This window comes from Rhagoletis pomonella, unplaced genomic scaffold (assembly GCF_013731165.1).
Source record: "Rhagoletis pomonella isolate Grant_MI unplaced genomic scaffold, Rhpom_1.0 Rhpom_scaffold_00011, whole genome shotgun sequence".
Classification (NCBI taxonomy): Eukaryota; Metazoa; Arthropoda; class Insecta; order Diptera; family Tephritidae; genus Rhagoletis; species Rhagoletis pomonella.
The window spans coordinates 6,069,150-6,083,420 of NW_023458565.1; the positions used below are offsets into that span (position 1 = coordinate 6,069,150).

General features: G+C 32.0%; 1 protein-coding gene across 2 annotated transcripts; it reads left to right on the plus strand.

The window, feature by feature from the left end:
* The first annotated feature begins 4,364 nt into the window (after window positions 1-4,364).
* LOC118747326 (alcohol dehydrogenase-like) lies at window positions 4,365-12,065 on the plus strand. 2 transcript variants are annotated; one of them, XM_036481364.1, is made up of 4 exons: window positions 4,365-4,567; window positions 4,659-4,886; window positions 8,989-9,162; window positions 9,273-12,065. In XM_036481364.1, the coding sequence occupies exons 1-4, from the start codon at window positions 4,475-4,477 to the stop codon at window positions 9,534-9,536; spliced, it is 759 nt and encodes a 252-aa protein (XP_036337257.1). In that variant the 5' UTR covers window positions 4,365-4,474; the 3' UTR covers window positions 9,537-12,065. The 2 variants fall into 2 exon arrangements, with proteins under 2 accessions (XP_036337257.1, XP_036337258.1); XM_036481365.1 differs by having other exon boundaries at window positions 4,675-4,886.
* The last annotated feature ends 2,206 nt before the right edge of the window (window positions 12,066-14,271 follow it).

Genomic DNA, 14,271 nt, shown 5'->3' on the forward strand with positions numbered 1-14,271 from the left:
GTTTTTGGCTGACCTGTAAAATACATATATTTAGTATGAAAAAATCGTTAAATAAAACGGGTGGGTGTTATTATTGGGAGTCTTCTGAAGAGAAACAGAGTTTTCCTATCGAAAAATATTGACTTTCAAGAGTTCTATACCATTTCTACGAAAAGTGGTTTTTTCCAATATAAAATACGGGGAAAAATTTTAGTGCTTTGAGTGACCTCTAAATTTTGGTTATTTCAAAATAAAAAAAATAGTGGAATATTTTTTCGGTATAGAAAAATCTTAGGCCGACTTTACTTTTTCACATGCATTTTTGGACTACCCTAATGTACACTCCAATGTAATTATAATTGTTTATGAAAATTACAAACACGAAGGCAAGTTACTTAAAATAGAAACCGATAAAAAAATCATTACAATAATACAGAGAAGTCTACAGTAGAATACGCTAGAACCTTCACATTGCTTTTAGGAACTTTATAGAAATTTAACTCGATAGGAACGGCTGACATACCCAGTTAATGATTTGTACCTTACCCCTCACTTTCTGATAGGGTACCTTACATTTGATACCCGTATTATATGTATGTATGTATGCATGTATGTATGTGTAGTTCATCACAAATTATTTAAATTATGGGAAACATTGCCCACTAATCTCAACATTTAGGTATATAATAGTAAGAATAAAGGAAAATATTATCAGAACACTAAATACAATCTAGCCCACAAAAAAATTCAATTATAACTATCACACTAAATTTGAAAGCTCGTGGCAGACTAATTGGGCGTCACAAACATTTGCGCTAGCCAAAATGAGAAATTTAATGAAACATATTTTTTCATAAAGAATAAACACAAATAAGCGCACTTTGTATGGAAGAAAACAAAAAAAAGCCAAAAATCAACTTCAAACTTCAACGTAGAAAAATTTTTACCAAGAAAAATTCTTATTTTTTCGAACGCTAGCAGAAGGTAGAGGACTGCAATTTTGCCACAATTTTTTTTTTTGTGGCCGTCAACGAAACTTTCATTTGGGACCGAAAAAAACATACATTTTATTTGACACAGTCTAATGTAGATGGTATCTACGCACATAGAATTTCGCAAGAAAAATCTCTTTACTTTCTGGTACACCCTAATACATACATATTTGTACATATGAATGTGGTATTTTTATAAGCATGTAGATAGGCATAAATGTACATACCAACCGCATTATGTCTTTCTGAAATTATGTCAAGTTGGTTTTGTTGCAAAACTTAATTTAGCATACCTAGCTTAAACTTTTAAGTTTACAAAATTACAAAATTGTCTACCGGTTTCGGTAACAATATGATCTTCTAACCACAGTATAAACAATAAGTATGTTTATAAAACTGTATATAAGTAAATGGATATATTCGTACACACATATGTATTTATAATAGTTAAACCACAATAAACACAATACTGTTAAACCTGAACCCAAAAGCTTTCCTTGTACACGTAAGCGATTCCATGTGAAGTGATCAAAGTAAAAAATTGTTTTTTTTTTCGATTTAGTCCAATATTTTTCTAGAGGGAGGAGGTGAAAGTTTCTGGGTTTTACGTTAGACAGCATAATTATTTTTTACCAGAGCGTGAACAACCACAGTTTTTCTTTATAGGCATTGCTTTTAGAGGCGAAATTTTCACTAGCTATTATTTTACAAATCTGTTGTTTTAATAACGATTTTACGATTTTTATGCATAAATATCGATGCCTGGAGTTCAGGGTTACCAAATCTCATTTTAGCCACAACGGCGATTTAGGTGGTTTTGCAACTGCTCGATTTGCGGTTTTGCAAAAACATCGACGATATGATACTTTCATAGTTAACAATTCTTTTAAAAACTGCCAAGAGCGCAAAGAAAAAATATGTATGTATGTATACTAGGGTGGAGTAATTTAATTTCGAAAAAAAGTGTACGTTCGATTCTAAGCAAAAATGGTGAACAAACTACATTTACGTACATCAGAAATGAGGTTTGACCCTCCCAATTTTTAAAAGACACATCAGTGTGTTACAATTTTTTCTGAAGGAAATTAATTTTCCATTCACAAAAATTTGTGTGTTTCTTCTTACAATATACTGCTGTTTCGTTTGAAAATTGGGAGTGTCTTACGTAATTTTTGGTATTTTTTTCGTTCGCCATTTTTACTCAGAACTAACCGAAGAATTGGAATTTGCTGTACGCTTCCTTTGAAAACTTTGCTCCGAACAAATTACTCCGCCCTAATAAATATATAGTGCTTGAAAAGCGTTTTTACTTTTTCGTTTAAATAAAATACTACATATATTTATTTGCAGTGTACTATATTTTTTCATTTTTTTTTTTAAAGTGTACTATAAATACCTTAGAAAATGTTGAAAGCCCTAGTGCCAGCTGAGCGGCTTTTTTTGTAAAAACCGGTGCTAAAGCCACCGAGAAACGCAACCGCTTATCAAAACTTTTGTTTTTTCAAACTTTGTTAAATATTAATTAATTATCGCCGCTAAAAATACTGATATTATTTTGTGATTAATCAAATGATCGATTAAGTGATTATTTTTTTCCATCCCTAGTGACACCTGCATTCGGTAATAAAAAACTTTTTAAAATAATTCTTTTGAAATAATTAAAATACTTTATTTGCAAAAGTTTAATGATTTTTTGTAAGCTTTGATTAACTGATATTAGGGTGATGAAAACTGAGATCTAGTCGGTAAGTACTAGAACGCGGTATGAGGGTCAATGAGCTTTGGCACACAAAAAATTCTTTCCTCTTCTAGACAAAACCATCGATATATCAGCATTTAAGATCCGACTGTAGATGCCGAAGGTATGATGGAAAATAACAAAAGGGGGACAACCTTTCTAATCGAAATACTGGGCCTTATGAATAGAAACTAAGCAATTGCGTTTTTTTTATTTTCCGACCTTTTACTTAAATTTATTTGAATAAATCCAGTAAAAGGTCTGAAATTTTAAGAAAAAGCAATTGCTTACTTTTTATTCATAAGGCCCTCTTACTGGTGCATACTATGCTAGTACTAGTACTATTTGAGGTCAATAAACTTTTTTCCAAAATTTTATAAAAAGCCAATTTATAGTTTTTTAAACAAGCTTACAGTTGTTTAAATTCCCTCCTAGTACAAATTACAGTTTTTCCGAATTGAACGTATAAATTGAAATGTATATTTCGGTCGGATGAAAGAGCAGCGTTTCCTCATTTGCAACTAAGGGTTTCAGCTCTCCTTTGCATTCCAGTCGCCAAAGCAAAGAGAAAAGAATATTTTCCCAAATCAATTTGAATAAAACAAGAAATAAACTAGAAATTTCAGCACTCTCTGCTATTTTAACAACTGAAAATTTCTTAAAAAAAGCTTTAGAAAAAGCTAAATTTGAAGTATCGCGTCAAATGCACGGAAAGATTAACAAATCAATTTACTAAAAAAAATGAAACTGAATTATATTAAAACGAAATGTAATTTCAATGTTCCATTTTATAAAGCCACTTGCATAGAATTTTTTGAAGTTAGCGATGGTCAAAGTTGAAATATTAAGAAAAATTGTTGTTTTTTTTGTCCATCCGCTGAAAACTCCCAAGAAGCTATTTAAGTCTAACAATAGATTGTTATACAACACTTTAAAGGCTTTTTTTTAACAATCAAGCTTTTAACAGATAAGTACATTAGATACGAACATAACAGTTTTATTTTTCGCACTATGCATTTTGGCGAAATTTGTTTTGACAAAAGATTTTTTACTAGACATACAACACATCCCCAGCTAAGTTTCAGCTTAAGTATCACATACATACATACACATATATTTATATGTATAGAGTATGTATGTATAAAAGAAAATCCAAGAATACACAACAAACTGTGCTCAGAACCCAGCTCAATTGAGCGCGAACCGAACACTTGTTGTTCATTTCATTATTGGTTACGAATTTGACGCACAAAACCAAATTTGATAATTGAAAACAATGAAGCAACTAAGTATAATAAGTATGTAAGTAAAAGCAAGACAAGGAAGCCACAGAAAGAATCAAAAGAGAAATATTGTGCAATAAATGGCTGGCGAGAGTCCGACAAAGCTTTGCGGCTATTGCTAAAGAGTACTTTATTTTTTACATATTTGATATGTAGTATATGCGTGAAAAAAGAGTTAAAACAGTGCTTAATAGAAATTATAAAATTTCTAAAATATATATGTATTTTTTGTAATCTGTGTTCTTTTTTTTTTGTACATATCAATTGATAAATATATCAAAGTTTGACTGTTCCTATTTGCAAAGTACTGCTGCCCCTACTTTCGTATGAACACGCGCACCCCAGCGTATCACTTCCAAATTAGAAGTAGAGTGAGCGACAACCGGCAAGCGAAATTGGCGATCAGTAATTACACACGCGATCGCCGTTCGGCCAAAAAACAAAAAAAAAAACTTCTAATAAAATCAGCAAATCCCAGCAATATGGATTTGAAAAATAAAAATGTTATTTATGTTGGTGGCTTTGGTGGTATTGGCTACTGTAGTTGCAAATGCCTGCTGGAACAAGGGGTGGCTGTGAGTACTGAACATTCTCATTCACATAACAAATTAAGTGAGATCTCTCCTAATAAGTAAAGAAGAATATATGTAATAACATTCCAATTAGAATTTGGCAATTTTAGATGTGGTGGAGGATCCTGAAATGCTTGAAACACTACAAGCCATCAACAAAGCTGCCAATGTATTCTACATCAAGCTGGACTTGACAGATGTGGAGAATATCGAAAGTGCCTTTACAGAAGCGCATGACACCATGGGCCGATTTGATATTGTGGTAAACGGTAGCGGGATAATGAATGAGCATGAAATTGAACGCACAATACAAATTAATTTGGTGAGTTTTTCTTTTTTTTTTGCTGTAGAAATATAACCAGAATGATGGCAGTTGAATTGCATTCTTATGTACATATGTACATTAGGGTGGTCTGAAATAAGTAAAGTCGGAATTCTAATGCTCTCGGGGGTGAGATTGTTCAACACCGAAAAAAATTTTAACCCTCTCTTTTTATTTTTAAACCAAAAAATATTTAGAGGTCGCTCAAAGCGCTCCAAGTTTTCCATGTACATATTTTTTATGGGGAGAAAAACAATTTTTCTTGAATTCATGAAAGCTACGGATATGCGATTAATCGACTAAATAATTTACTAATTAATCATAATTCTGATTAATAAAAAATGTGTTTAATCAGACACTGATTAATGAGATCGTAAGTAGTTAATTACTGTATAAAAAATTATTTGAAATCTGAGTAACTTTGCTCATTTTTTTCGAGTTTCCTTTCACAGCAAATTAAATTTTTTTTTGTACTAATATAACACGATAATTTTCTTCTTAACAAAAATGTAATGCCAAACACAAACAAAAAACACAATAAAGCAACAATTATTCAGGTTGCTGAGTAATCAGTTTTTTGATTAATTATTCTTTGATTAATTATTATTATCTTTTGATTAATGAATTAATCAGATTTCGATTAATTAATTGATTAATCGCACATCCCTAATGAAAATCAATATGTTTCGATCGGAAAACTTTGTTTCTCTCCGGGAGACTTTCAGTAATATTACCCAGTGGTTTATTTAACCATTTTTCAATATTAAAATTTTTATAGGTCGCCTAAAATCCCCAAAAAGTGCAATGGTGTGGACATAAAAAATCGCTAGTATCAAAAAATGGTAAAATAAATATTTTACTATTATTACTGAAAGCTCCCTGAAGAGAAAAAGAGTTTTCCGACTGAAAAATATTGATTTTCAATAATTCTGAAAACCCTTGAGCACTTTGCGCGTCCTCCGAATATTTTTTGATTTCGAAATAAAAATAACCGGTATATATTTTTACGATATAGAACAATACTACGGCGTGATAGCATTAAAATTCCGACTTATATTTGTCACATGCATTTTCTGACCACCCTAATGCACACTTGCCTGCACACGTACTTATATCTGCGTAAATCTATTATTTTTTTAAATATTCGCAATATTTTGCAAGCAAAAAATTGCGCTTATTATATTTTGTATGGAGAAAAATGCATAAGACACTCAGCAAAAATATTATTAAAAATCAATGCGAATTCTTTGCCATTTCAAGCTGTACTATAAATCGGCATACCAAATTTTTTTTTTTAATTCTGATTAAAAAGTTTAAAATTTTTATGAATATTCGTTGAATTTCCCTTAATTTTGTATAAAGTTTGAAACTTTTATTTATATGGTTTTATTTATAGCATGAACCATATTTTTGTAAATAAATAACAAAAAAATTTAGCTTGCAAAGCATTGTGAATATTTAAAAAGAGTGGGTGTAGATATGCAGGCAAGAAGCATATTTATTTATTTCTTCTTTGTTGTTACACAGCGTATGCATCTAATCGTGTTTACGTGCAAATTGTTACATACTCACTAATAAACGTTAATATTTACACATATTTATTTGTAAATACATTAGGCCGTATCACGATGTATGGGCCGAAAAAATTTCAAGCGATTTTGAACACTAACTAGGAGAGTATTCCAGGAAAGTAAATACTATAATTTTTTCGGCACCCTGTAAAAGCAGTTAAATCGATTTTTTTTCTATAAATTTTTTAATTGATGTTCGATGTCTGTAAATGATGAAGTTTTTAAGAAAGCCTAGAGTTGTATATGTAGAGCTTGTCATGTCTCATAAACTTTGCAAGTTATGGTAATTTTTATAAAAATTAAACCCCCGTACGCAATATTTGGGCAATTCACAAGGTGTTGTGAAGTTATATTTTCCTAACAAAAGTTGTGTTAAAACACGACGGTTGTGAACACCTGTTACGATTATTTATTATATCTCAGCACTTAACCTCACATAACACCGAATAAACATAGGTTGCAGAGTTGTATCGTCATGTGTTATTTTTCTTCACAAAACTATAACAACATTTTTACAACTGTCATGAAATATCATGACTTCACGACAAACACGACAAATACGACACCTTGTGAATTGCCCAATTATGTGTCAGAGAAATATTCTTGATGTCAAATTATAAGCCATTTTGAAGAAAACTATCAACTCTTTTTCATAAAACAACAGCTAACTATTTACTAGTAATTTTGTAAATATTTTCGGGATTCGAGTTGGCTGTATCGCTCTCGGCTAACAGGCTAACCTAATATTCGCGTCTTGCGTTTTGGTACGCACGCCGTCGAATTTGTTTCTTTGCGTCACTCGAAATTGGCTTGCGTGCGTTTGCATTTGATTTCATTGAGCGAAACGTCAAATCAAAATGTCACGCAGAACAAAAATTGGAAATTGAGTTAGCTTCATACGCACGCCGTTCAATTTCGGTTGGTCCCATACAAGTTGTATGTGCATGAGAAATTTTTGACAGTAAATTGGCGGCGTGCGTGAATATTAGGTTAGCCTGTAATAAGTATGCTTAAAAACATTGAAAACGATGGGCGACGGGCTACATCTGTCAAATTATTTTAACATGTACTCTTATGTAGATAATAGGGTTCTTCCCTTAAACTCGTAAAACCCTCGTAAAGCTCGTAAATTTGCGAGCCTCATAAAAGAACTGTCAAAATTTTTATGAAGGTCTATTTACGAGCGTGTCGTAAAATTACGAGGCAAATTTGATGCGAAAATGACCTCGTAAACTTCGATGTTGCCGTGGGGCGGAAAATTTTATACTTCTACTATTTTTTTCAAATTATTGTTGCTTTTCCACAATAAGTTTTTAATTAAAAACGGCCTCAAGCTCAATAAAAATTGTTGAATAAAATTTATTATATATTATTGAAAAGAAATCCCATAAAAGTCTCGTAAATTTACGAGTTTTATATAGCTCAAGACTTTACGAGTTTAAGGGAATCCCCTAAATTATTTTGGTGGTGACAGATCTACAAGCTACAGTGGTTGTGGCCAGGTTAGATGTCTTTCTATTTTTCGAGCGACAGATAAGGTTCTTCCTCTTCTTTTTCATCTGTCAAACTCATACAAATTCATTATGTCGCCATCGGCAAAGCGTTTAAGATAATGAGGATAAACAATTTACAGCTGTATTCCATCGCACAGTGGGAAATTTTCGACTGATTTTGTTCAAAAATTACTGGATGAGTACATTTTTTAGCGAGTTTAATTATTTTTTTTTTTTAACTTGGAAGAAATTTTAGAAAATATTGTATAAGCTTGAATTAAAGAAAATTTATTTTTATCAACATATGGTGAATGTCTATAAACTTAAAAAAATCAAACTACATATGTAAATATTTGTAATATTTTATTGGTTACAAATTTCAGATTTCAAAGGTAATAAGAATGTTTTTAAATTTTAAGATCGTTGAATTCGATTTTACTAGAATCGTGAAATTCAAAATGGCCGACACAATAAAACGGCTGCTAATAAAAACTCGTATCTTATCCAATTTCCTAGAAAGGGTACGGGTTTTTGTGTCACTGAATACTATTCTGATGGCACAATGGCGAAATTCAAAATGGCCAAACCAATATGGCGGCTGCTATCAAAAAAAAAAAAAAAAAATTTTAACCGAAAAAACCTTTTTTCAACACTCACTATTCGCTGATAAACATGCAAGTTTTTTTTATTCAGGTCTAGAAAATCTTTTCTAAAATCCGCTCCAAGTAGTGAAAAAAATATTCAATTCGCTAAAAATAATTTACAAAATAAGTCGAAACTTTCCCAGTGTGCACTAAGCTTGGCAAACCAATATATATAACCAATGCGCTCTTCACCATGTATATCCTCTAGGGAAATGGGTCAGCAAATAAATATGTAAGTAAAAGAAAAAAATCGATTTAACTGTTTTCACAGGGTGTCTAAAAAACGTTTTTTTAAACTCCTTAAATACTCTCATAGTGGGACTTCAAAATCGCTCGGAACGAATTGAACTATTTTTTTTTTGTGACCCGCTCTAATATATATACATATTTCCAGTTCGGTGTCATTTACAGCACTTTTGCGGCTTTGCGTCTGATGGACAAATCGAAAGGTGGTCATGGCGGCCTGATTGTGAATATTTCCTCAATAGTCGGCTTGGATGCTTATGGTGCTTATGCTGTTTATACAGCGTCAAAATATGGTGTCAATGGTTTTACTAGAGCGCTCGCAGTGAGTTGTGACATATTTTTAAATACAAATGTACATATGAATGTATGTTTGAATTATGTAGGTACATATGTATTGAATACTCGCTTACTTTATTAAATATATTTTCGCAGGATCCATATTATTATAGTCAAACAAAAGTTGGTTTCATCACAATTTGTCCGAGCACTACGGAAACCGCAATGATCGCATCTCTACGCATGGAGGCGGTGACCACATTTGAGCGCATGCCACCGCTGCCTAAAACCCTGTGCAACAATCAAAGCCCGGAAAATTGTGCCTACAATTTAGTAACTGCCATTAAAACTGCTAAAAATGGTTCGGTGTGGATTTTGACTGCCGGCATCTTGAGAGAATATCATTATCCTGATATTTAAGTAGAAAATTTTAGAAATAAGCTAAATTTAGTAATTTTATCAATCAAAAGCACTTTTTCTTAGAAAACCACTAAAAAATGTATACCCCGCGCGCGCTTACAGTTGAGCTGGAAGATGATTTGACCAGCAGGATTATAAGCGCTAGTGTGACCAAATGTTCACTAAAAATTGAGCTAAATTGACTATAAAACAAGGTTACAAAAAGTTAGAGGCAGTGAAAAGATAAGCCAAGAAAAGTCAGAACTTTTATGCTGAAAAATTGTATTTTAATTTTAAATTGTTTCGCTCAAAATTACCCAGTCGGAATAATCAAAAAAAGGAAGCCTTTTTTCTGATATCTTATATTCGATCGGAAATGCCAGAGTTTCAGGCCTTCTGATATGGCTTCTCTTAGAAGGTGAAAATTTACAAAAAAAAAAACTTATTTTTAAAATTATACACGCCCATACCAATTCGTTCCTTTATTTGACATCCGTTGCTTTAAAAACACTCCCTTTCCTGGAGCAGCCTATTGGAAGATCTCCTAGTACAGAAATAATTATGCTTTGCTTTAAAGATTTACCATTGCAATTCAATTACACTTGCATCTTGGCTACTTGAATTTCCGAAAAGAAAAAGAGCATTAAACATATGTGGATAGTTCTCCGCAACACTATAAAAAAATCCACCAAGCTAGAACAAAAGTTCCGGGGCTAGAGCAAATATATGACTGCAAAATCTAGCTTCAAAACGACTAACCTGGCCACACTTTCACACATAGAGCCCTTTTTTGCTGAGCTGAGAGATGAACTGAAAGGCAATCTGAACAATAAACTCACCGCTTACATCCAAGTGCGCACAAGAAAGAGCTAAGCCAAGATTATTAGCTTAGCTAAGCCCTTTCTTGTGCGCTTGCATCTAAACAGTGGGTTTGTTTACTTAGAGCTTATCAGCTTGCTTATGGTACTTAAGTTCATCCCTCATCCCAGCCATAAGCGCTTTGTCTGTGCGTCCCCTAAGCTTTTTTTTTTTTGTTTAATGTATGCTCCATGTTTGTTGTTTTATCGCCTATCAGCTTGCTGATCAACTCGTCTCCCAGGACAGCTCTGTGCGCGGAAGGCTTTAGACGGTATTTTAAAAGACAAATTAGCAAATGAGTTGCGCGGGAAAAATTTGTACTCCAAAAACTTTTTAGATATATACAAATACTTTTATAGCGGCGCACATAAGGACACAGTGACTTATTACGACGACAAAAATAGAAAAACAAAAGTCTTTAAATCTTATCACACATACATTTCTAATACTCCTTATAAACCAGTCCATAATGTAACACACAAATTTTGACTTTTAACGCAACTCAGCAGCTTTAGCAGAAGCGCAAAGTTGGGGTTTCTATCGTGCGTCGAATTAAATAATTTTTTGTTTGAAGCGATGATAAAATATAATAATAGTTTTGTCAACATGGAAAATGAGGTGTGAGGTGTGTACTTTATTTTGCGATTTTTGTTAATAATATAGTTATTTGTAAATTTTATTTTATAAATTGCCTTTTTTATTGAAAAAAAATTTTGAAATTTTAATATTAGTTAGCGTTATAAAAAAAGTTCCAATGAGTCAACAGTTCGAAAATCCAACAAATTGCCAATGTAAAAATATCACGAACTTGTCCCCCCTTTTGCCCCTTCAATAGATAGAGCACATCTTTCTTAAATCGTTTACTGGGACGAATCGAGCATATAGGAGGAAAAAGATGTTTACTCCATATGTAATTGACAGATTTCAATGAAATTTGGTTGTCAATGATTTCGAAATTGATATCAAATTTTCAAAATTCAAAATGGCGTGCACAATTAGGCGGAAGATGTCTTAAAAAATTTATAGATTATTATGAAGCTTGGTACCCAGAGATTTTCGTCGCCACTGGTTTCGAAATTGATATTAAATTTTCAAAAATCGAAATGACGGATCCAATATGGTGGACCACTTTTTTTAATTATAGTTTGTTATGAAACTTGATATTCCGAGATCCTCGTTATCTTTGATTACGAAATTGAAATTAAATTTTCAAACAACGTCTATTGTAAAAAACGTAAAAAACGTCTATTGTTCAGGACGCCATATTTGATCCGCCATTTTGAATTTTTAAAAATATAATATCAATTTCGAAATCGATGACGATGAAAATCTCTGGATACCAAGCTTCATAACAATCTATACATTTTTGAGGAAATCGTCCGCCATATCGGATCCGCCGTATTGATTTTTTTAAATTAAATATCAATTTCGAAATCAGTGACGCCGAAAAGCTGTGGATACCAAGCTTCATAACAATCTATATATTTTTGAGGAAATCGTCCACCATATTGGAACCGCCATTTTGAATTTCGGAAATTTAAATTAATATTCGAATTCAGTGACGACGAAAATCCCTAATTTCAATTTCCTTGAAATCTGTCAAATAAATATGGAGTAAATACCAAGCTTCATAAAAATTTAAACATTTTTGAAGAATACGTCCGCCATATTGGGTCCGCCATTTTGATTTTTGAAATTGAATATGAATTTCGAAATCAGTGACGACGAAAATCTCTGGATACCAAGCTTCATAACAATATAGACATGTTTTAATAAATCGTCTGCCATATTGGATCTGCCAATGTGAATTTTGGAAATTTAGTTTAATATTCGAAATCAGTGATGATGAAAATCCCTAAATACCAAATTTCATTGAAATCTGTCAAATACATATGGAGTATATGGATTTTTGTCGTCCTATATTGTCGATTTGTCCCTATGTGCGGCGCACAATTTGGAGTATTTGTAGAAAAAAAAAGTCTATATACTAAATTAATCAGACTAGTACGATTTGTCTACACCTTGCTATTTTTTACACTCCGAACTTACATTCTATGCCTCGAAACCTTGCGCAATTTTTTACTGGGCAATAACCAGTCAGGACCTAAAGGAATTAATGTCCAAACGTTAGGATTCATATCCTCAAAGGAGTTTGCTGCAGCTTATCGGTAAAAGTTTCTACTTCTTGGTTAGAAAAATTACTAAATTATATATCGTCACCTGAAATGCAAAATAGCGTAACAACATCGCCACTGAAATGGAAAAGGCGTGACTAATTTTTATTTTTTTTTCATAAAACAATGTGGGGAGTTGTAATTTGATGAAATCCATCATAGCAATCAAAAGGTGAATTTTGAATTTTTTATAAGTTACGACTTTTTGCTTTTCAGTGACGATGATGTTACGCATTTCAGGTGACGATATGTAATTTTATTAAAACTATGGTTTTCAGAGAGCTGTATATGTATAGAAAATTAAGCGAGCATTTTTTTCTTAAAACTTTAAGCCACTTAACTCCTACGTAAGTGGTACTTTTGACCCTTTAAAAGCTTTAAGCAGAAAAAAGCAATTAATATCTAATCTTCAGAGACCTATGGTTAAGTTCAAAAAGCAATTTCTTCAAAAAAAATTTTAAACCTTTGCCTCTTCTCTTCGAGGGTGTAATGAAAAATGTTAGTTCATTCAACACTCCCATCTTTAATCATTACATCTTTATTGTATCTTAGCAATGACTTCCAGTTAAAGACTTCGCCTAATAATTTTGTTGAAAATTCTAAGCCTCTAACTGCCCTTTTTTTAATTTTTCAGAAGAGGTCAAAAATAGTCGTAACAGCGGGCTTAAAGGGTTCAAAAAAATGTGAAAAAAATTGTTGCCGACACAGATTATTGTGACTACCCCAAATTTAACGCAAGCAGTGCGCTAGTGAAATTTCCTGCTTAATATATTCGTAGAACATATTAACCCTCTTACCATCCTTTTTGGAAGAACTTACATAAAACTTCTTGAAAAATAGGGGTGACAAATATCTATAGTATATTTAAGAGGTTCTACAAAAAAATGTATCGTTAAATTTTACTATTAAATCGATTCGAATCGAAATGAAAAAAAAAATCGATGCAGGAAGTAATCGTCAAAAACTAAATCGATCTCCCAAGATCTATTCACATAAAATGCCTTTTACCTAATTTTTTTGAAGAAACAAAATACTACCTTCTGACCAGCACTGAAATTACAAACATTAGCCCAATAAAGCTTTCGTATACAGATTTTTTCGCAATACAGATTTTTTAATTTTTTATTTTTTTTTTGTTTTCATATTCAACAATTTGTTATTAGACCAAAAAATATAATATTTTTCTGTTTTCGCTAACTGCATTTTTCACTCAATAATTACACTTTTTGGAAAAAATTTAAGTATGCAGTTTTGTAGCGCATTTTCATCCATACAAAATATGCTTGACAAAATTTTCATATGAATAAAATGCCTGGCATAGAAAAAATAGTAATTGCCAAGAATCAACGATATTTCGTAGCCACTTGAAGAATGCACTTTATTATACTAGAATCGAATGGGCTACAAAACTGCATCCCCAGAAATGCTTTTCAATATAATTTTGCTCCAATTTGCGCTTTGGCTATTTTTTGTTAAATAAGAATCAAAATTTGATTATAATTTTCTAGATTTTCTAATGTAATAATATATGCATCAATTGAGAAAAAATCTATTTTTTTGGATCGACGAAAAATCGAATCGGAAGGGCTCGATTAATCGATCTTCGATTTAAAAACGGCATTTCTAGTTAGAAATCAATACATCAATGCAAAGAATCAGCCACTTTAATTTGGACATTTCATTTTTTCAGTTATAGTTCGGAAATAAATGAGACTGAGGCTTTA

Excerpts from the sequence above, each read along its gene's own strand:
- LOC118747326 (XM_036481364.1), top strand. The coding sequence starts at position 4,475 with ATGGATTTGAAAAATAAAAATGTTATTTATGTTGGTGGCTTTGGTGGT. Across the intron at positions 4,568-4,658 it reads TGCTGGAACAAGGGGTGGCT|AATTTGGCAATTTTAGATGT; the intron begins GTGAGTACTGAA and ends CATTCCAATTAG. Across the intron at positions 4,887-8,988 it reads GCACAATACAAATTAATTTG|TTCGGTGTCATTTACAGCAC; the intron begins GTGAGTTTTTCT and ends ACATATTTCCAG.